This window comes from Ascaphus truei, chromosome 2 (genome assembly GCF_040206685.1).
Source record: "Ascaphus truei isolate aAscTru1 chromosome 2, aAscTru1.hap1, whole genome shotgun sequence".
NCBI classification, from domain to species: domain Eukaryota; kingdom Metazoa; phylum Chordata; class Amphibia; order Anura; family Ascaphidae; genus Ascaphus; species Ascaphus truei.
The window spans coordinates 4,162,380-4,186,707 of NC_134484.1; the positions used below are offsets into that span (position 1 = coordinate 4,162,380).

At 52.9% G+C, this 24,328-nt stretch overlaps 1 protein-coding gene across 1 annotated transcript in view; it reads left to right on the forward strand.

The window, feature by feature from the left end:
* The window catches only part of LOC142474485 (alanine aminotransferase 2-like), an 89,220-nt gene that overhangs the window by 19,713 nt on the left and 45,179 nt on the right, over positions 1-24,328 (forward strand). The window contains exons 4-5 of the mRNA XM_075580870.1: positions 2,010-2,118; positions 20,298-20,431. Of these exons, the coding sequence (XP_075436985.1) occupies positions 2,010-2,118; positions 20,298-20,431 (243 nt within the window). The remainder of the gene's footprint in view (positions 1-2,009; positions 2,119-20,297; positions 20,432-24,328) is intronic.

A 24,328-nucleotide genomic window follows, 5' to 3' on the forward strand; every position in this document is an offset into this window, starting at 1 on the left:
AGATCCGCCCCTATGGTGCCGGGCCCAGTAGCTGCCTGCGCGCAGCGGCGTGCGTGGCGGGAACGAGATCCGCCCCTCTATGGTGCCGGGCCCAGTAGCTGCTGCGCGCAGCGGTGTGCGTGGTTGGAACGAGATCCGCCCCTCTATGGTGCCGGGCCCAGTAGCTGCTGCGCGCAGCGGCGTGCGTGGCGGGAACGAGATCCGCCCCTCTATGGTGCCGGGCCCAGTAGCTGCTGCGCGCAGCGGCGTGCGTGGCGGGAACGAGATCCGCCCCTATGGTGCTGGGCCCAGTAGCTGCTGCGCGCAGCGGCGTGCGCGGCGGGAACGAGATCCGCCCCTCTATGGTGCTGGGCCCAGTAGCTGCTGCGCGCAGCGGCGTGCGTGGCGGGAACGAGATCCGCCCCTATGGTGCTGGGCCCAGTAGCTGCTGCGCGCAGCGGCGTGCGTGGCGGGAACGAGATCCGCCCCTATGGTGCCGGGCCCAGTAGCTGCTGCGCGCGCGTGGAGAGATCGCGATGTGACAACATTTTCTAAAGACAAGATAGTGGCAGCAGATCGCTGGCCACGGCGACGGTTCAGCCAATGAGGGCGAGCCGGCCGCCTGATGTCTTGGCCACGCCGCCAGGCGTGCGTGCAGCAGCTGACACTGGGGCGGAGCCTAAAGGTACTTTCATTGTATAATAATATAATAATATAATAATATAATAATATAATAATATAATAATATAATAATATAATAATATAATAATATAATAATATAATAATATAATAATATAATAATATAATAATATAATAATAGCTTCCAGCAGCAAATCTCACAGAACAGAAAGTACAGAGACTTTTGGGTCGAAAGTCTCCCAGCGGCAAAATCGGGGTGTGACGTAACGGCGCTGGGCTAACCCAGCACGTTTGTTGGATCACCAACCCAAGACATGGAGTTCAAGAAACCATCCTCCCTCTCCATCCCCTCTCTCTTCTCCCTTTCTCCATCCATCCTCCCTCTCCATCCTCCCTCTCTCTATCTCTTCGCCCTCTCTCCATACTCTTTCTCCCTCTCTCCATCCTCCTCTCTGCATTCCTTCTCCCTCTCTCTGTTCCCTCTCTCCGTCCCCTCTCTCCGTCCCCTCTCTTCATCCTCCCTCTCTCTATCTCTTCTTCCTCTCTCCATACTCTCTCTCCATCCTCCCTCTCCCTATCTCTTCTCACTCTCTTCTCCCTCTCTTCATCCTCTCTCTCCATATCGTCTCCCTCTCTCCATACACTCTCTCCATACCCTCTCTCCATCCTCCCTCTCTCCATTCTCCCTCTCTCCATCCTCCCTCTTTCCATACTCTCTCTCCATCCTCCAATTCTCCACACTCTCTCCCCATCCTCCCTCTCTCCATCCTCCAATTCTCTCTCTCTCCATTCTCCCTCTCTCCATTCTCCCTCTCTCCATTCTCCCTCTCTCCATTCTCCCTCTCCATTCTCCCTCTCTCCATTCCCTCTCTCAATCCTCCAATTATCCACTCTCCCTCTCCATCTCTTCACCCTCTCTCTCCATCCCCTCTCTCTCCATCCCCTCTCTCTACATCCTCTCTCTCTACATCCTCTCTCTCTCCATCCTCTCTCCTTCTCTCCATTCTCCCTCTCTCCCTCTCTCCATCTCTCCGTCCTCCCTCTCTCCATCTCTCCATCTCTCCGTCCTCCCTCTCTCCCTCTCTCCATCTCTCCGTCCTCCCTCTCTCCCTCTCTCCATCTCTCCGTCCTCCCTCTCTCCATCTCTCCGTTCCCTCTCTCCACCTCTCCGTCCTTCCCCACCCTCTCTCTCCGTCCTTCCCCTCCCTCTCTCTCCGTCCTTCCTCTCCATTCTCCTACACTTCTTCCTCTGCCAATACGGATCTCGCTCCCTCGTTCTCTGTAGCTGCCGCTTGGTGTGTGCATATAGATTAGTGTGAGGAAGGGGGGATTGAGGCCCTGCACCTCCCTTCATCCTCTGCTCACTAATGCCCCTTCTCTTGCCCCTTCAGGTAGTGGCCCTGTGCACTTACCCTGCCCTACTGGACAGCAGCCGTTTCCCAGATGATGCCAAGCGCCGAGCACGAGCTGCCATGAAGGAGCTGGCAAACGGTTCAGTTGGTCAGTCCTGGACCATGCAGAAGGACACGACCTTATAAACCCCGGGGGACCATGCAAGGGTGGACCCCACACAGGGCAGATTCTCCAACAGTGCATATTACATCTATAAACCTGAGCTTGCAGAGGCGTAACACAGGGGAAATAGTTTGTAAACTTTTAACTTTTACATCAGCCCTTCTACCTGGTCCATCATGTATTATAACATGCATAGCGATATAATACCATGCAGAGCCTAATTATAACACGCATAGCGATATAATACCATGCAGAGCCTAATTATAACATGCATAGCGATATAATACCATGCAGAACCTAATTATAACATGCATAGCGATATAATACCATGCAGAACCTAATTATAACATGCATAGTGATATAATACCATGCAGAACCTAATTATAACATGCATAGCGATATAATACCATGCAGAACCTAATTATAACATGCATAGCGATATAATACCATGCAGAGCCTAATTATAACATGCATAGCGATATAATACCACGCAGAGTCTAATTATAACATGCATAGCAATATAATACCACGCAGAACCTAATTATAATATGCATAGCGATATAATACCATGCAGAGCCTAATTAACACATGCATAGTGATATAATACCATGCAGAACCTAATTATAACATGCATAGCGATATAATACCATGCAGAGCCTAATTATAATATGCATAGCGATATAATACCATGCAGAGCCTAATTAACACATGCATAGCGATATAATACCATGCAGAGCCTAATTATAACATGCATAGCGATATAATACCATGCAGAACCTAATTATAACATGCATAGCGATATAATACCATGCAAAGCCTAATTATAACATGCATAGCGATATAATACCATGAGGTTTGGCAAAATCCATTCCGGGTTTTCATATTCTGGTTCAGGATTTTGCTCTTGCTCGCCCTCTGTGGCAGGATATTCCATTTTTGGTCCTGGCAGCGGGATGTTGCAACGTTCCAGTTCATGCTGAGAACAAGCAACGCGTTTTCCTATTGTCTTCAAGTTACCAGACCCGGCTCACGTACCTCGACCTCTGCATCCACACCGACTACGCATCTCTGCTGCCAGCGCTGACCTTCGGCTTACGACTCACTACTCTATCAGGACTCTGTCCCTCGGCTCAGGTCAGTTCTTTCACCTTCCTACCTCAGCCCTGCGGGTCCGCTTCCTGCTTGAGACGAGCATCGTTACATTTTGCTCGGCCCAAACACGGACCCCGCTGAGGTATCACGAGCCGTTACCCTACAAGGACAATAACTGGGGGATCTTGAGCACCGCCTCGCCCTACACTACCAACAACTGGCACAGATGTGTGAAGCGGTGCAAGACTTAGTTACCCACATTGGCACCCATCAGCCGGACTTGAAGACTGCAGATGCGGTTCCAATACCGCGTCCGTTATCTCCAGTGATCAGAGAACCTCGGATCCCGACTCCTCTACGGTATGGTGGGAACCCTATTGCATGCAGAGGATTCCTTAATCAATGCTCTATCCAATATGAATTATAACTGTCCATGTTCATCACGCACCGAGCCCGGGTGGCCTACATTGTTTCTCTTCTCTCTGACGAGGCACTGGCCTGGGCCTCTCCACTCTGGGAGAAGGAGGCGCCCCTGATCAGTGATTCCCCTGCTTTCCTCCGTGCCTTCATGTTGGTGTTTGACGTTCCAGGACGAGTATCTTCAGCATCAGCTTCACTCCTGTGAATTCGCCAGGGAACTCGCACGGTAGGCCATTACGCCATTGAGTTTCCCACCCTCGCGGCTGAGACCGGCTGGAATAATGAAGCTCAAGTAGAGGCCTTTTAGCAGTGACTATCGAAGCACTTAAAGGATGAGTTGACCGGCCGGGACCTCCCTAAGGACCTTGAGGAGTTAGTTTCTCTTGGTGTATGGATCGATCTCAGAATGCCGGAATGCCTGACCGAGAAGTGCCGTGCTGTATTGTATGTCTTTATTTATATAGCGCCATAAATGTACATAGCGCTTCACAGTAGTAATACATATCATATAAATAACAAATAATATAAATAACAGATCATGGTAATAAGTGCTTCAGACATACTGTAAAAGTAACATTAAGGAAGAGGAGTCCCTGCTCTGAGGAGCTTACAGTCTAATTGGTAGGTAGGGAGAACGTACAGAGACAGTAGGAGGGAATTCTGGTAAGTGCGTCTGCAGGGGGCCAAGCTTTATGTATCATGTGTCCATGATTATCCAGTGCAATTCATATGCTTCTTTAAGCAGATGTGTCTTATGTTGGGTCTTAAAGGTGGATAGCGAGGGGGCTAGTCGGGTATTGAGGGGAAGGGCATTCCAGAGGTGTGGGGCAGAAAGTGAGAAAAGTTTAAGGCGGGAGAGGGCTTTAGATATAAAGGGGGTAGAAAGAAGACATCCTTGAGCAGAATGCAAGAGTCGGGATGGTGCATAGCGAGAAATTAGGGCTGAGATGTAAGGAGGGGCAGAAGAGTGTAAAGCTTTAAAAGTGAGGAGAAGAATGGAGAGTGAGATGCGGGATTTGATCGGAAGCCAGGAGAGGGATTTCAGGAGGGGAGATGCTGAGACAGATCTAGGAAAGAGTAGAGTGATTCTGGCAGCAGTGTTTAGGATAGATTGTAGGGGAGACAGGTGAGAGGCAGGAAGGCCGGACAGCAGGAGGTTGCAGTAATCGAGACGTGGGAGAATGAGGGCCTGAGTCAGAGTTTTAGCAGTTGAGTAACAGAGGAAAGGGCGTATCTTTGTGATATTGCGGAGGAAAAAGCGACAAGTTTTAGAAACGTTTTGAATATGAGAGAGTAGTCTAGTGTGACCCCTAGGCAGCGGGCTTGGGCTACTGGGTGAATGATTTTTTTTCCAATAGCAATGTGGAAGGAGGTAGTAGGGCCAGGTTTGGGAGGAAGTATAAGGAGCTCTGTTTTTGCCATGTTAAGTTTCAGTCGGCGGATGGCCATCCAGGATGATATTCTAGAGAGGCATTCAGAAACTTTGGTCTGTATAGCAGGTGTAAGGTTAGGGGTTGAAAGGTAAATTTGTGTGTCGTCAGCATAGAGGTGATATTTAAACCCAAAAGATGTGATTAGGTCACCTAGAGAGAGTGTGCAAAGAGAAAAGAGAAGGGGTCCCCGGACAGAGCCCTGGGGTACCCCCACAGAGAGATCAATAGAGGAGGAGGAGGTGTTGGCAAAAGAGACACTGAAAGTACGATGGGAGAGGTAAGAGGAGATCCAGGATAGAGCTTTATTCCGAATACCAAGAGTATGGAGAATGTGAAGGAGAAGAGGGTGGTCCACGGTGTCGAATGCTGCAGAGAGGTCGATTAATATGAGCAGAGTGTAATTACCTCTGTCTTTGGCAGCATGCTGTTAGGAGCTTGACCACTCGGTTGGCCCCAAACTTCGTTTCCCCCCCCCCCCTCCAAATGACGAGCCTATGCAGTTGAGTACTGCCAGACTGTTAGAACAGGAGAGAAGTAGGAGGCGTACCTTGGGCTTGTGGCTGCATTGTGGGTCCCAGGACCACCGGATCCATGACTGCCCGATCATTGCGGTGCCAGGAAAACACCCATGTCCAGTGAAATTGAAAGAGGATTCGCTGGACATCACTATCATCTTTCCTCCCTCAGTGCCTTATCGGATTCTTCTACTGGTTTCCCTCTCATGAGGTTTGGCCTCAGTCTCTACTCAGGCCATCGTGAATTCCGGAGCAGCGAGTAACTTCCTCGATATTTTGTTCGCCAAACAGCACGCAATTCCCTTTCGCTCTTTGGAGATTCCGTTAGAGATTGCGGCGATCGACGGAAGACCCCTATGACCTGGTACCATCACCCAGGACTCCCTTCGCCTGGTAGTGAACATCGGAGTTCTACATAAGGAGCTACTCCCTTTCATGGTAATCAACACACCTTCAGCACCTTTAGTGTTAGATCTCCCTTGGTTGCGTGCCCACAACCCTACAGTTGACTGGTTAACGGGGTAAGTGACCACCTGAGGCCAACGATATCATGGAAATTGCTTGTCTACACCTCGCCCCACCTCTGACTCGCCTCTGGCATCTGTATGTCTCCCCGATGGTCTTCCCCTCGCATACTAGGATTTTGGGGATGTTTTCAGCAAGAAGCAAGCCAAGGGTTTTCACCGCATTGGGCATTTGATGGTCCAATCAACTTGTTTCCACGAGCAATTCCACCGTCTCAGACTATTTCAGCAGTTTCTTCTACTCTTCCATTGTACGTCTGTCTATCTGGAGTTCCTGTGGTGGGTGGCAAGGTCCAGGAGCTACAGTTTCTCTGGAGGAAGATTCATGCTTACGTAACTAAGGCCACCCTTCAGCAGAAGGATCACACGGATAAGCGTTGGCGGCCAGCTCCGCAGTTCCAGGTTGGAGATCACATATGGCTATCTACTAAGAACATCCGTCTGAAGATTCCTTCCCTGAAGCTCAGGCCTAGGTTTATAGGTCCCTATAAGATTGCCCAACAAGTAAATCCGGTCGCGTTTAAATTGGAGCTACCCAGATACCCTAAAGATTTCTCCAGTCTTCCATGTGACTCTCCTAAAGGTGGTGGTCTGCAACAACTCCTTTTCTGCTCCCACCCTCTCAGGCTTGGTTCTGGTAGATGGCCAATTGGAGTACATTTTGCTCGTCGGATTCTGGATTCCAGTGGATCTCGAGGCAGTCTCCAGTATGTTGAAGGGAATATGGTCCAGAGGAGAATTCTCGGGTGAAGGCTAGTGATGTCCACACCTCCTCCTTGATCTGAGGTTTCCACCGGAATTTCCCCAACAAGCCCGGGTTAAATTGTCCAGAGATATATTCTGGTGGGGGGGTGGTGGCAAAAAAAATCCGTTCTGGGTTTTCATATTCCGGTTCAGGATTTTGCTCTTGCTCACCCTCTGTGGCTGGATCGTCCATTTTTGCTCCTGGCAACTTCCTTTAAAAGGACAGCCCAGTTAGCAGGAAGTTGCCGAGCAAAGTTCTAGTTCATGCTGAGTACATGCAATGCGCTTACCTATTGTCTTCCTCATTACCAGACCCTGCTTTCGTACCTCGACTAACCTTTACTTTCAGCCTACCTCCACCTCTGCATCCACACCGACTACGCAGCTCTGCTGCCAGCCCTGACATTCGGCTTACGACTCGCTACTCTATAAGGACTCTGTACCTCGGCTCAGGTCGGTTCTTTTACCTTCCGACCGCAGCCCTGCGGGTCCGCTTCCTGCTTGAGACGAGCATTGTTACAAGAGCATAGAGAGTAGTAATAACGTGGAGTAATACGATAAATTGCACTGAAATAATACCATGCAGAGCAATATAATACCATGCAGAGCAGTAATAACGTAATGTAATATAATAATTAGCAGAGTGATATACCCCACACACAGTACACAGATATACTGATATATACAGTGATAAATGTACACACACATGCACAGACACACTGATACAGTGTCGACATGTACAGTACAGACACTGATAAACACACGCACAAACATGTACAGAACACAACCACTACTGATAAATACAGTGATAAACGTACACACACACACATGTACAGTACAGACACTGATAAATGTACACACACAGACACACACACACGTACAGTACATGGAAACTTCTAAACACACGCACACACATGTACAGAACACAACCACTACTGATAAATACAGTGATAAACGTACACACACACACACACACACACGTACAGTACATGGAAACTGATTTGTGAAATTCCTCCACACTTCCGGGTTGGGTGAATTTGTGTAGTTTTAGTACTTGTATGTATGTATGTATGAGTACATGTGTACAGTATGTATGTATGTATTAGTATGTGTATGTATGTCTTTATTTATTATAGCGCCTCCTTCTCATACCGTGCACCCCAAAACTGGAACAACCTACCGGAGACTCTCACATCCACCACCAGTTTAAGTTCTTTCAAATCTAAGGCTGTCTCACATTTTTATCTGGTCTGTAACTGTTTCATACGCCCATAATATATATTATCTGTAACTGTGCACGCAATGTCTTGTATATAATGTATACCCTGCTCATTATGTAACTGTATTTGTAACCATGTATTATTTGTCTTACTCTGTGCCCAGGACATACGTGAAAACGAGAGGTAACTCTCAATGTATTACTTCCTGGTAACACATTTTATAAATAAATAAATAATTAATGTACATAGCGCATCACAGCAGTAATAGGGGCCTGGATTGCATCTATTCAAAGTATGGGTGGAAGGGCTGGCTCATGACATGGTTGGTGCTGGTCAAGCAAGGGGCCAGTTGGTGCAGGCTGTGGTGTCAGCCTCAGGTTAACTTTGATGTGGCGGACCTAAGGGGGTCTGCTCAGGCCCAGCAAGGGGTGCGGCATGCAAAGATTGAGGTGGCACAGGCTTTGGGTCTGGCTGCAATTTTATGGGGCGAGCTTCAAGCCCTCGAGGCGCAAGGGGGGGGGGGCAGCTAGCGTTCCCCAATACGGCCGGGCTGAGTTCAACACTGGGGGCGGCGGAAGCATGGGGCACAGGGGTCACCCAGTCAGGGGACATCAGCTTGGTTCCCACAAGGGCCACTCAGTTAGTGGTAGCCAGCCCGGCTCCAGCAGGGGCGGCGGCAGCATAAGGGAGCGCACCGCTGGTCGTGGTGGGAACGGCACATGCGAGCAAGGTAGCGAATGTCATACATGTCATGCCAGCCCTCTGGGGACGCATCTGCTAGTGGAGGCAAAAGATGTGGGCAGAAGAATATGTAGCGTTCCTGTCTCTGCAGCCGGGTTACAGAGAAGCGCTGGAAGGTCTTCCAGGGTGGGGGAAGCCTAAAAGGAGGACGTGAATTTTTCAAATTGGCAACAAGCGTTTTCGATCTTGGCCAGTGTGATCGGGGAGAAATCACCCCACTTATGCTTGGCTTTATTTAAATACTAATACATGATTGGTTTTGCGTACATGAATCACAGCGGCTTGGGCTGGTGGGACACAAAGGACTTGGACCTCTGGATTGAGTTAATCACCACATAGAGGCCAGCATCATTTCGTGGGGAGTCCGACAGTGGGGCTAGCACCGGTGCGCCAGTCAGTAGCAGAAAAGGAGCTCGTTGGTCCTTCAATGAAGTCCAATGTCAATTGGCCTCGTGCATCCAGGTGCTTTCGGAGGAGAGCAGGCTGGTCAGAAGGGTGTCTTCTCTGGTGAGTTTAGGAAAGATGGTGCTGTGGCTGGTTAAGTACCCCAATAGGAAGGCGGCCCCGGTTGCTACACGCCAGGTTCTTGAAGGGGTTCCAGAACCCGTTTGAGATAAGCTATGTTCAGGCAATTATGCGAACTTTGATCAGATGGTAGCATTGGTCGGCAGGATGGGGCATGGGGCATTACTGGCAAAGGCCAAAATCCGCCTTTGGGTTATTGCCGGTGCGCCTGCAGTGCTTCCACCTGTTAGGCTGCATGTCGGACGGGGCAATATTTTGTTGACCTTAGCCTGCCTATGGGTGGTGCATTTTCTTGTTACTAATTCAAGACATTTATCACTTTTCTCGAGTGGGTGGTGGGCAAGAGGGTGCAGGCTGCGGGACTACTTCCTGTTTGTGGGACCAGATGGCATGGATTTCTGCGCCACAAGGCTGATTTTTGGCTATGGCGCACAAATTCAGGTTCCCATTGGTGGAAGAGAAAACTGGGGTCCTACGACGGCCCTCAGTTTTCTGAGGATCGGGATGGACTTGGTCCACGTGGAATACAGGCTCCCGGGAGAAAAGCTGATTGTGCTGCTAGATTCTCTAGTAGAGTTTAGGTCACTAAAGAACACGTTGAGGCATTTTCAGTTGCTAATGGATGACTTGGTCTTTGCAGCAAGGATTATGCCAGTAGGATGGGTGTTTTTGAGATGACTGGCAGTGATGACGAGGACGGGGGGTTGGCGCCCAAATCACTTTATTCGGATCACTGCAGAAATCCGCAAGGATTTGGCGGTCTGGCTGGAATTTGGGAAGGAGAAGAAAAGGGTGCGCGCTGATCTCAGGAACGCCCAATATTATCCCAATTGTTGTCAATCCTGGTTCTCGAATGTCTCTCGTGATCACCGGGGCAAACAGGAGTACAACAAACACACACAAAGAGAGCGCATGGAGAGACACAATCAATACAAAATATAAATGCACTTTGTCAAATATAGACAAGTTAAAAACTGACCTGAAGAAGAAGAGTTGTACAACGTCTTGTGCAAAAAGTCCCTCTCACACCTCGGACTCGATGGTGAGGCTGGAAACCCAAAGTCTCGGGAAATGGTGAATATCCCTTGAGGGACCCAACCAATGTCCAGGTAAGTACTGAATAGGGGAGCTGTCGCACAGCTGCAAAGCCGGTTGCAGCGTCATCGTGACTCAAATCCATGTGGGTTTGCAAAGGGTACAGACCGTCTGGTCTGACATTGTTCACAGGGGATGTGAGGCCCGGGGTTGGTGGGACGTTGTGCGCATGCGTTGGGAAGTAAATAGGGTAATGCGAAGGTTCGGGGATTGGGTACTAAACCATCCTGACTTCCGTTACTAGTGGTTTGTTTAGGGGTGATGGGGTACACTTGTCGAACATCGGGTCTGATTTATGTAATAATGCCATGCAAGGCGGGCTCGTGAGGAGTCTGGCGGTACAGGGCTAGTTTAAGGGGGATTAAATAGCTCCGTAGGTGGCGGAAGTTGGGGGGTGGGAGTGCTTATCCTGCCAGACGGGGCTCTGTGCTTGGTAAAGCCCGGTGGAGCTAGGTGTGGGGAGTGGGTGGGGCTAATTTAAACGTGACTTCTGGGAGCCCACTGGCGTCCGCAACCGGGCCAAGTGGGCCCAGCTTGGGTGTCACGGGTCATCGCGTCAAGGCGCTTTGACCTTTACCCAATGAGCGAGCACTGTGGCAGGGGCAGCACTTACCAAGTTATTTAATGGGGTTTTTTAAGCAGCGGCCTCGTACCTCCAAATCTTGTTTTGCCTTCATTTGTGTATTATTTATGTGGGGTTTGTGTTATTGGGTATAGAGGAAGGGGGAGCTCCATCCCAGTCTGGTGGGTCAAGCACACAGACCACACTGACCACACACTACACACAGACCACACACTACACACATACCACACTCTACACACACTACACACAGACCACACACTACACACAGACCACACACTACACACAGACCACACACTACACAGACTACACACACACCACACACAGACCACACACTACACACAGACCACACATTACACACAGACCACACACACTACACACAGACCACACACTACACACAGACCACACATTACACACAGACCACACACACTACACACAGACCACACACCACACACAGACCACACACTGACCACACAGACCACACACTACACACAGACCACACACAGACCACACACTGACCACAGACCACACACAGACCACACACTGACCACACAGACCACACACTACACACAGACCACACACTACACACAGACCACACACTACACACAGACCACACACTACACACTACACACAGACCACACACTACACACAGATCACACACAGACCACACACTGACCACACACTACACACTACACACAGACCACACACTACACACAGACCACACACTACACACAGACCACACACTACACACAGACCACACACTACACACAGACCACACACTACACACAGACCACACACTACACACACACACACACACACACTACACACAGACCACACACCACACACTACACACAGACCACACACTACACACAGACCACACACTACACACAGACCACACACTACACACAGACCACACACTACACACTACACACAGACCACACACTACACACAGACCACACACAGACACTGTACACTGTGATAAACGTACCCACACGTACAATACACAGATATTGCTCTGTCCCGGGCTCCCTGATGATACACAGGTAAACTCGTCTCCTTCCTCTTGCAAATAGAGCCCTCCGTGGCGTTTTGATAAACTTTATTACAAACACAAATAGAAATGAATAGGAGCGTTGGGGATGCAAAGATATCGCAGCGAGAGCAGAGTAGGGGAGATCACTAGCAATGGCGGCCTGCTGCCAAGGACTGATGTAAGTCTGACAGACAGGAAATAGGGCGGGGTTATACTGGGGGCGGGGTTATACTGAGGGCGGGGTTATACTGAGGGTGGGGTTATACTGAGGGTGGGGGTTATACTGAGGGCGGGGTTATACTGAGGGTGGGGGTTATACTAAGGGCGGGGGTTAAACTGAGGGCGGGGTTATACTGAGGGCGGGGTTATACTGAGGGCGGGGTTATACTGAGGGTGGGGGTTATACTGAGGGCGGGGTTATACTGAGGGCGGGGGTTATACTGAGGGTGGGGTTATACTAAGGGCGGGGTTATACTAAGGGCGGGGTTATACTGATGGCGGGGTTATACTGAGGGCGGGGTTATACTAAGGGCGGGGTTATACTGAGGGCGGGGTTATACTAAGGGCGGGGTTATACTAAGTGTGGGGTTATACTGAGGGCGGGGTTATACTGAGGGCGGGGTTATACTGAGTTATACTGAGGGCGGGGTTATACTAAGGGCGGGGTTATACTGAGGGTGGGGGTTATACTAAGGGCGGGGTTATACTGAGGGCGGGGTTATACTAAGGGTGGGGTTATACTGAGGGCGGGGTTATACTAAGGGCGGGTTATACTGAGGGCGGGGTTATACTAAGGGTGGGGTTATACTAAGGGCGGGGTTATACTGAAGGCGGGGTTATACTGAGGGCGGGGGTTATACTGAGGGCAGGGTTATACTGAGGGCGCGGGTTATACTGAGGGCGGGGGTTATACTGGGAGCGGGGTTATACTAAGGGCGCGGGTTATACTGAGGGCGGGGGTTATACTGAGGGCGGGGGTTATACTGAGGGCAGGGGTTATACTGAGGGCGGGGGTGATACTAAGGGCGGGGTTATACTGAGGGCGGGGTTATACTGAGGGCGGGGGTTATACTGAGGGCGGGGGTTATACTGAGGGCGGGGTTATACTGAGGGCGGGGGTTATACTGAGGGTGGGGGTTATACTAAGTGCGGGGTTATACGGAGGGCAGGGTTATACTGAGGGCGGTGTTATACTAAGGGCGAGGTTATACTGAGGGCGGGGTTATACTGAGGGCGGGGTTATACTGAGTTATACTGGGGGCGGGGTTATACTAAGGGCGGGGTTATACTAAGGGTGGGGTTATACTAAGGGCGGGGTTATACTGAGGGCGGGGGTTATACTGGGAGCGGGGTTATACTAAGGGCGGGGGTTATACTAAGGGCGGGGGCTATACTAAGGGCGGGGGCTATACTAAGGGCGGGGGTTATACTGGGAGCGGGGTTATACTAAGTGCGGGGTTATACTAAGGGCGGGGTTATACTAAGGGCGGGGGTTATACTGAGGGTGGGGTTATACTGAGGGCAGGGTTATACTGAGGGCGGTGTTATACTAAGGGCGGAGGTTATACTGAGGGCGGGGTGATATTGAGGGGGGGGGGTTATACTAAGGGTGGGGTTATACTGAGGACGGGGGTTATACTGAGGGCGGGGTTATTCTGAGGGCGGGGGTTATACTGAGGGCGGGGTTATACTGAAGGTGGGGGTTATACTGAGGGCGGGGGTGATACTGAGGGCGGGGTTATACTGAGGGCGGGGGTTATACTGAGGGCAGGGTTATACTAAGGGCGGGGTTATACTGAGGGCGGGGTTATATTAAGGGCGGGGTTATACTAAGGGCGGGGGTTATACTGAGGGCGGGGGTTATACTAAGGGCGGGGTTATACTGAGGGCGGGGGTTATACTGAGGGCTGGGTTATACTGAGGGCGGGGGTTATACTGAGGGCGGGGGTTATACTGAGGGCAGAGTTATACTGACGGCGGGGGTTATACTGAGGGCGGGGGTTATACTAAGGGCGGGGTTATACTGAGGGCAGGGGTTATACTGAGGGCGGGGGTTATACTGAGGGTGGGGGTTATACTAAGGGCGGGTTATACTAAGGGCGGGGTTATACTGAGGGCGGGGTTATACTAAGGGCGGGGTTATACTGACGGCGGGGTTATACTGAGGGCGGGGGTTATACTGAGGGCGGGGTTATACTGAGGGTGGGGGTTATACTGAGGGCAGGGTTATACTAAGGGTGGGGTTAAACTAAGGGTGGGGTTATACTAAGGGCGGGGGTTATACTGAGGGCGGGGGTTATACTAAGGGCGGGGGTTATACTAAGGGTGGGGTTATACTGAGGGCGGGGTTATACTGAGGGCGGGGTTATACTAAGGGCGGGGGTTATACTGAGGGTGGGGTTATACTGAATGCGGGGGTTATACTAAGGGCGGGGTTATACTGAGGGCGGGGGTTATAAGAGGGCGGGGTTATACATGATGGCGGGGGTTATACTGAGGGCGGGGGCTATACTGAGGGCAGAGTTATACTGAAGGCGGGTTTATACTAAGGGCGGGGGTTATACTGAGGGCGGGGTTATACTGAGGGTGGGGTTATACTAAGGGTGGGGTTATACTAAGGGCGGGGGTTATACTGAGGGCGGGGGTGATACTGAGGGCGGGGTTATACTGAGGGCGGGGGTTATACTAAGGGCGGGGTTATACTAAGGGCGGGAGTTATACTGAGGGCAGGGGTAAAACTGAGGTATACTAAGGGCGGGGGTTATACTAAGGGTGGGGTTATACTGAGGGCGGGGTTATACTGAGGGCGGGGTTATACTAAGGGCGGGGGTTATACTGAGGGTGGGGTTATACTGAATGCGGGGGTTATACTAAGGGCGGGGTTATACTGAGGCCGGGGGTTATACTGAGGGCTGGGTTATACATGATGGCGGGGGTTATACTGAGGGCGGGGGTTATACTGAGGGCAGAGTTATACTGAGGGCGGGGTGATACTAAGGGCGGGGTTATACTGAGGGCGGGGGTTATACTGAGGGCAGAGTTATACTGAAGGCGGGTTTATACTAAGGGCGGGGGTTATACTGAGGGCTGGGTTATACTGAGGGTGGGGTTATACTAAGGGTGGGGTTATACTAAGGGCGGGGGTTATACTGAGGGCGGGGGTGATACTGAGGGCGGGGTTATACTGAGGGCGGGGGTTATACTAAGGGCGGGGTTATACTAAGGGCGGGAGTTATACTGAGGGCAGGGGTAAAACTGAGGTATACTAAGGGCGGGGGTTATACTAAGGGTGGGGTTATACTGAGGGCGGGGTTATACTGAGGGCGGGGTTATACTAAGGGCGGGGGTCATACTGAGGGTGGGGTTATACTGAATGCGGGGGTTATACTAAGGGCGGGGTTATACTGAGGCCGGGGGTTATACTGAGGGCGGGGTTATACATGATGGCGTGGGTTATACTGAGGGCGGGGGTTATACTGAGGGCAGAGTTATACTGAGGGCGGGGTGATACTAAGGGCGGGGTTATACTGAGGGCGGGGGTTATACTGAGGGCAGAGTTATACTGAAGGCGGGTTTATACTAAGGGCGGGGGTTATACTGAGGGCGGGGTTATACTGAGGGTGGGGTTATACTAAGGGTGGGGTTATACTAAGGGCGGGGGTTATACTGAGGGCGGGGGATGATACTGAGTGCGGGGTTATACTGAGGGCGGGGGTTATACTGAGGGCGGGGTTATACTAAGGGCGGGGTTATACTGAGGGCGTGGTTATACCAAGGACGGGGTTATACTAACGGCGGGGGTTATACTGAGGGCGGGGTTATACTGAGGGCGGGGTTTATACTGAGGGTGGGGGTTATACTAAGTGCGGGGTTATACTGAGGGCGGGGTTATACTAAGTGCGGGGTTATACTGAGGGCAGGATTATACTGAGGGCGGGGTAATACTGAGGGCGGGGGTGATTCTAAGGGTGGGGGTTATACTGGGGGCGGGGTTATACTGAGGGTTGGGGTTATACTGAGGGCAGAGTTATACTGAGGGCGGGGTGATACTTAGGGCGGGGTTATACTGAGGGCGGGGGTTATACTGAGGGCTGAGTTATACTGAAGGCGGGTTTATTCTAAGGGCGGGGGTTATACTGAGTGCGGGGTTATACTGAGGGTGGGGTTATACTAAGGGTGGGGTTATACTAAGGGCGGGGGTTATACTGAGGGCGGGGGTGATACTGAGGGCGGGGTTATACTGAGGGCGGGGGTTATACTGAGGGCGGGGTTATACTAAGGGCGGGGTTATACTAAGGGCGGGGTTATACTGAGGGCGTGGTTATACTAAGGACGGGGTTATACTAACGGCGGGGGTTATACTGAGGGCGGGGTTATACTGAGGGCGGGTGTTATACTATCGGCGGGGTTATACTGAGGGCGGGGGTTATACTGAGGGCGGGGTTATACTGAGGGCGGGGATTATACTGAGGGCAGGGGTTATACTTAGGGCAGAGTTATACTGACGGCGGGGGTTATACTGAGGGCGGGGGTTATACTAAGGACGGGGTTATACTAAGGGCGGGGGTTAAACTGAGGGCGGGGGTTATACTGAGGGCGGGGTTATACTAAGGGCGGGGTTATACTAAGGGCGGGGGTTATACTGAGGGCGGGGTTATACTGAGGGCGGGGGTTATACTGAGGGCGGGGGTTATACTAAGTGCGGGGTTATACTGAGGGCGGGGTTATACTGAGGGCGGGGTTATACTGAGGGTGGGGTTATACTAAGGGCGGGGTTATACTGACGGTGGGGTTATACTGAGGGCGGGGTTTATACTGAGGGCGGGGTTATACTGAGGGCAGGGTGATACTAAGGGCGGGGTGATACTGAGGGCGCGGTGATACTGAGGGCGGGGTTATACTGAGGGCGGGGGTTATACTGAGGGCGGGGGTTACACTGAGGGCGGGGGTTATACTGAGGGCAGGTGTTATACTGAGGGCGGGGGTGATACTAAGGGCGGGGGTTATACTGAGGGCGGGGTTATACTGAGGGCGGGGATTATACTGAGGGCGGGGTAATACTGAGGGCGGGGTTATACTGAGGGCGGGGGTTATACTGAGGGCGGGGGTTATACTGAGGGCGGGGGTTATACTGAGGGCGGGGTTATACTGAGGGCGGGGATTATACTGAGGGCGGGGTAATACTGAGGGCGGGGTTATACTGAGGGCGGGGGTTATACTGAGGGCGGGGGTTATACTGAGGGCGGGGGTTATACTGAGGGCGGGGTTATACTGAGGGCGGGGTTATACTGAGGGCGGGGATTATACTGAGGGTGGGGGTTATACTAAATGCGGGGTTATACTGAGGGCAGGATTATACTGAGGGCGGGGTAATACTGAGGGCGGGGGTGATACTAAGGGCGGGGGTTTACTGGGGGCGGGGTTATACTGAGGGCGGGGTTTATACTAAGGGCGGGGTTTATACTAAGGGCGGGATTATACTAAGGGCGGGGTTATACTAAGGGCGGGGTTATACTAAGGGCGGGGTTATACTGACGGCGGGGGTTATACTGAGGGCGGGTTTATACTGAGGGCGGGGGTTATACTAACGGCGGGGTTATACTGAGGGCGGGATTATACTGAGGGCGGGATTATACTGAGGGCGGGGTTATTCTGAGGGCGGGATTATACTGAGGGCGGGGTTATACTGAGGGCGGGATTATACTAAGGGCGGGGGTTATACTGAGGGCGGGGGTGATACTAAGGGCGGGGGTTATACTAAGGGCGGGGTTATACTGGGGGCGGGGGTTATACTGAGGGCGGGGTTATACTGAGGGCGGGGGTTATACTGAGGGCGGGGGTTATACTAAGGGCGGGGTTATACTGACGGCGGGGGTTATACTGAGGGCGGGTTTATACTGAGGGCGGGGGTTATACTAACGGCGGGGTTATACTGAGGGCGGGATTATACTGAGGGCGGGATTATACTGAGGGCGGGGTTATTCTGAGGGCGGGATTATACTGAGGGCGGGGTTATTCTGAGGGCGGGATTATACTGAGGGCGGGGGTTATACTGAGGGCGGGGGTGATACTAAGGGCGGGGGTTATACTAAGGGCGGGGTTATACTGGGGGCGGGGTTATACTAAGGGCGGGGTTATACTGAGGGCGGGGGTTATACAAAGGGCGGGGTGATACTGAGGGCGGGGGTTATACTGAGGGCGGGGTTATACTGAGGGCGGGGGTTATACTGAGGGCGGGGGTTATACTAAGGGCGGGGTGATACTGAGGGCGGGGGTTATACTGAGGGCGGGGTTATACTGAGGGCGGGGGTTATACTGAGGGCGGGGGTTATACTGAGGGCGGGGTTATACTGAGGGCGGGGGTTATACTGAGGGCGGGGGTTATACTGAGGGCGGGATTATACTGAGGGCGGGGTTATACTGAGGGCGGGGTTATACTGAGGGCGGGGTTATTCTGAGGGCGGGGTTATACTAAGGGCGGGGTTATACTGGGGGCGGGGTTATACTGAGGGCGGGGGTTATACTAAGGGCGGGGTTTATACTAAGTGTGGGATTATACTAAGGGCGGGATTATACTAAGGGCGGGGGTTATACTGAGGGCGGGGGTTATACTGAGGGCGGGTTTAAACTGAGGGTGGGGGTTATACTAAGGGCGGGGTTATACTGAGGGCGGGATTATACTGAGGGCGGGATTATACTGAGGGCGGGATTATACTGAGGGCGGGGTTATTCTGAGGGCGGGATTATACTGAGGGCAGGGTTATACTGAGGGCGGGATTATACTAAGGGCGGGGTTATACTGAGGGCGGGGGTTATACTGAGGGCGGGATTATACTGAGGGCGGGATTATACTGAGGGCGGGATTATACTGAGGGCGGGATTATACTGAGGGCGGGATTATACTGAGGGCGGGATTATACTGAGGGCGGGGTTATTCTGAGGGCGGGATTATACTGAGGGCAGGGTTATACTGAGGGCGGGATTATACTAAGGGCGGGGTTATACTGAGGGCGGGGGTGATTCTAAGGGCGGGGGTTATACTAAGGGCGGGGTTATACTGGGGGCGGGGTTATACTGGGGGCGGGGTTATACTAAGGGCGGGGGTTATACTAAGGGCGGGGTTATACTGAGGGCGGGGGTGATACTAAGGGCGGGGTTATACTGAGGGATTCAGGAATATAATATTAGCTGAGGGGCCAGAGGAAGGGGTTCCTGATATATACAGTGATAAACATGCACACTCACGTACACACACACACACACACACACACACACACACATACACACACACACACACACACACACACACACACACACACACACACACACACACACACACACACACACACACACACACACACACACACACACACACACACACACTGATATATACAGTGATACAATCTCACACACACACGGATATATTCAGTGATACAATTACATACATACACACACACAGATATTTACAGTGATACAATTATACAAATACACACTGATATTGTATCACTGTATGTATCAGTGTGTGTGTAATTGTATCGCTGTATATATCAGTGTGTATGTGTGTAATTGTATCACTGTTTATATCAGTGTGTAATTGTATCCCTATATATGTCTGTGTATGTGTGTAATTGTATCACTGTATATATCAGTGTGTAATTGTATCCCTATATATGTCTGTGTATGTGTGTAATTGTATCACTGTATATATCAGTGTGTAATTGTATCCCTATATATGTCTGTGTATGTGTGTAATTGTATTGCTGTATATATCAGTGTGTAATTGTATTACTGTATATATCAGTGTGTATGTGTGTAATTGTATCGCTGTATATATCAGTGTGTATGTGTGTAATTGTATCACTGTATAACACACACACACACACACACACACACACACACACACACACACACACACACACACACACTGATGCAGTGATAATATAACACTCACACATGTACAGTAGACAGATATACTGCTATACACAGTGGTATAATTACCTGCTCACAAGCACAGTATACTGATATACGCAGCGGTATAAACACACACACACACACACACACACACACACACACACACACACACACACACACACACACACACACACACACACACACACACACACACGCACAGGACCCATGCACTGTGATACACTTCTAGGCAGTATGTATAGTGCAGGTACAGTACAGGGGTAACCCTGCTCCTGCAGCTTCCCTCTTGGTGATGTCCTTTGTGCCCCCACAGGTAGTTACAATGAGGGGTACATGTTATGGACCATGCCACAGAAGATTTCACGCTTCATAGAGAGGAGAGACGGGGGGGTCCCATGTACCCCACAAAACATCACCATGTCCTGCGGAACCGCCATGGCCATCGGGGTGAGTGAAAGGGGCAATGTCACGGGTCGCTCGCCGGCTCTCTCCGCAGTGTGCACTGCATCCTGTGAGCTCACGGGTCGCTCCCCTGCTCTCTCCGCAGTGTGCACTGCATTCTGTGAGCTCACGGGTCGCTCCCCGGCTCTCTCCGCAGTGTGCACTGCATCCTGTGAGCTCACGGGTCGCTCCCCTGCTCTCTACGCAGTGTGCACTGCATCCTGTGAGCTCACGGGTCGCTCCCCTGCTCTCTCCGCAGTGTGCACTGCATCCTGTGAGCTCACGGGTCGCTCCCCTGCTCTCTCCGCAGTGTGCACTGCATCTTGTGAGCTCACGGGTCGCTCCCCTGCCATCTCCGCAGTGTGCACTGCATCCTGTGAGCTCACGGGTCGCTCCCCTGCTCTCTCTGCTGTGTGCACTGCATCCTGTGAGCTCACGGGTCACTCCCCTGCCCTCTCCGCAGTGTGCACTGCATCCTGTGAGCTCACGGGTCACTCCCCTGCTCTCTCCGCAGTGTGCACTGCATCCTGTGAGCTCACGGGTCGCTCCCCTGCCCTCTCCGCAGTGTGCACTGCATCCTGTGAGCTCACGGGTCGCTCCCCTGCTCTCTCCGCAGTGTGCACTGCATCCTGTGAGCTCACGGGTCGCTCCCCTGCTCTCTCCGCAGTGTGCACTGCATGGTGTGAGCTCACGGGTCGCTCCCCTGCCATCTCCGCAGTGTGCACTGCATCCTGTGAGCTCACGGGTCGCTCCCCTGCTCTCTCCACAATGTGTGCACTGCATCCTGTGAGCTCACGTGTCGCTCCCCTACTCTCTCCGCAGTGTGCACTGCATCCTGTGAGCTCACATGTCGCTCCCCTGCTCTCTCTGCAGTGTGTGCACTGCATCCTGTGAGCTAACGTTCGCTCCCCTGCTCTCTCCGCAGTGTGTGCACTGCATGCTGTGAGCTCATGGGTCGCTCCCCTGCTCTCTCCGCAGTGTGTGCACTGCATGCTGTGAGCTCACTTGTTGCTCCCCTGCTCTCTCCGCAGTGTGGGCACTGCATGCTGTGAGCTCACGGGTCACCCCCCTGCTCTCTCCCCAGTGTGCACTGCATGCTGTGAGCTCACGGGTCGATCCCCTGCTCTCTCCGCAGTGTGTGCACTGCATGCTGTGAGCTCTCTAGTCGCTCCCCTGCCCTCTTCGCAGTGTGTGCACTGCATCCTGTGAGCTAATAGTCGCTCCCCTGCTCTCTCCTCAGTGTGTGCACTGCTTCTTGTGAGCTAACGATCACTCCCCTGCTCTCTCCGCAGTGTGCACTGCATCCTGTGAGCTCACGGGTCGCTCCCCTGTTCTCTCCGCAGTGTGTGCACTGCATCCTGTAAGCTCTCTGGTCGCTCCCTTGCCCTCTCCGCAGTGTGCACTGCATCCTGTGAGCTCACGGGTCGCTCCCCTGCTCTCTCCGCAGTGTGCACTGCATCCTGTGAGCTCATGGGTCGCTCCCCTGCTCTCTCCGCGGTGTGTGCACTGCATCCTGTGAGCTCACGGTTCACTCCCCTGCTCTCTCCGCAGGGTGCACGGCATCCTGTGAGCTCACGGGTTGCTCCCCTTCTCTCTACGCAGTGTGCACTGCATGCTGTGAGCTCACAGGTTGCTCCCTTGCTCTCTCCGCAGTGTGTACACTGCATCCTGTGAGCTCACGGTTCACTCCCCTGCTCTCTCTGCAGTGTGCACTGCATGCTGTGAGCTAATAGTCGCTCCCCTGCTCTCTCCTCAGTGTGTGCACTGCTTCTTTTGAGCTAACGGTAGCTCCCCTGCTCTCTCCGCAGTGTGTGCACTGCATGCTGTGAACTCACGGGTCGCTCCCCTGCTCTCTCTGCAGTGTGCACTGCATCCTGTGAGCTCACGGGTCGCTCCCCTGCCCTCTCCGCAGTGTGCACTGCATCCTGTGAGCTCACATGTCGCTCCCCTGCTCTCTCTACAGTGTGTGCACTGCCTCCTGTGAGCTAACGGTTGCTCCCCTGCCCTCTCCGCAGTGTGCACTGCATCCTGTGAGCTCACGGGTCGCTCCCCTGCCCTCTCCGCAGTGTGCACTGCATCCTGTGAGCTCACGGGTTGCTCCCCTGCTCTCTCCGCAGTGTGTGCACTGCATCCTGTGAGCTAACGGTTGCTCCCCTGCCCTCTCTACAGTGTGTGCACTGCATCCTGTGAGCTCACGGGTCGCTCCCCTGCTCTCTCCGCAGTGTGCACTGCATCCTGTGAGCTCATGGGTCGCTCCCTTGCCCTCTCCGCAGTGTGCACTGCATCCTGTGAGCTCACGGGTCGCTCCCCTGCTCTCTCCGCAGTGTGCACTGCATGGTGTGAGCTCACGGGTCGCTCCCCTGCCATCTCCGCAGTGTGCACTGCATCCTGTGAGCTCACGGGTCGCTCCCCTGCTCTCTCCACAGTGTGTGCACTGCATCCTGTGAGCTCACGTGTCGCTCCCCTACTCTCTCCGCAGTGTGCACTGCATCCTGTGAGCTCACATGTCGCTCCCCTGCTCTCTCTGCAGTGTGTGCACTGCATCCTGTGAGCTAACGTTCGCTCCCCTGCTCTCTCCGCAGTGTGTGCACTGCATGCTGTGAGCTCATGGGTCGCTCCCCTGCTCTCTCCGCAGTGTGTGCACTGCATGCTGTGAGCTCACTTGTTGCTCCCCTGCTCTCTCCGCAGTGTGGGCACTGCATGCTGTGAGCTCACGGGTCACCCCCCTGCTCTCTCCCCAGTGTGCACTGCATGCTGTGAGCTCACGGGTCGATCCCCTGCTCTCTCCGCAGTGTGTGCACTGCATGCTGTGAGCTCTCTAGTCGCTCCCCTGCCCTCTCCGCAGTGTGTGCACTGCATCCTGTGAGCTAATAGTCGCTCCCCTGCTCTCTCCTCAGTGTGTGCACTGCTTCTTGTGAGCTAACGATCACTCCCCTGCTCTCTCCGCAGTGTGCACTGCATCCTGTGAGCTCACGGGTCGCTCCCCTGTTCTCTCCGCAGTGTGTGCACTGCATCCTGTAAGCTCTCTGGTCGCTCCCTTGCCCTCTCCGCAGTGTGCACTGCATCCTGTGAGCTCACGGGTCGCTCCCCTGCTCTCTCCGCAGTGTGCACTGCATCCTGTGAGCTCATGGGTCGCTCCCCTGCTCTCTCCGCGGTGTGTGCACTGCATCCTGTGAGCTCACGGTTCGCTCCCCTGCTCTCTCCGCAGGGTGCACGGCATCCTGTGAGCTCACGGGTTGCTCCCCTTCTCTCTACGCAGTGTGCACTGCATGCTGTGAGCTCACAGGTTGCTCCCTTGCTCTCTCCGCAGTGTGTACACTGCATCCTGTGAGCTCACGGTTCACTCCCCTGCTCTCTCTGCAGTGTGCACTGCATGCTGTGAGCTAATAGTCGCTCCCCTGCTCTCTCCTCAGTGTGTGCACTGCTTCTTTTGAGCTAACGGTAGCTCCCCTGCTCTCTCCGCAGTGTGTGCACTGCATGCTGTGAACTCACGGGTCGCTCCCCTGCTCTCTCTGCAGTGTGCACTGCATCCTGTGAGCTCACGGGTCGCTCCCCTGCCCTCTCCGCAGTGTGCACTGCATCCTGTGAGCTCACATGTCGCTCCCCTGCTCTCTCTACAGTGTGTGCACTGCCTCCTGTGAGCTAACGGTTGCTCCCCTGCCCTCTCCGCAGTGTGCACTGCATCCTGTGAGCTCACGGGTCGCTCCCCTGCCCTCTCCGCAGTGTGCACTGCATCCTGTGAGCTCACGGGTCGCTCCCCTGCTCTCTCCGCAGTGTGTGCACTGCATCCTGTGAGCTAACGGTTGCTCCCCTGCCCTCTCTACAGTGTGTGCACTGCATCCTGTGAGCTAACGGTTGCTCCCCTGCTCTCTCTACAGTGTGTGCACTGCCTCCTGTGAGCTA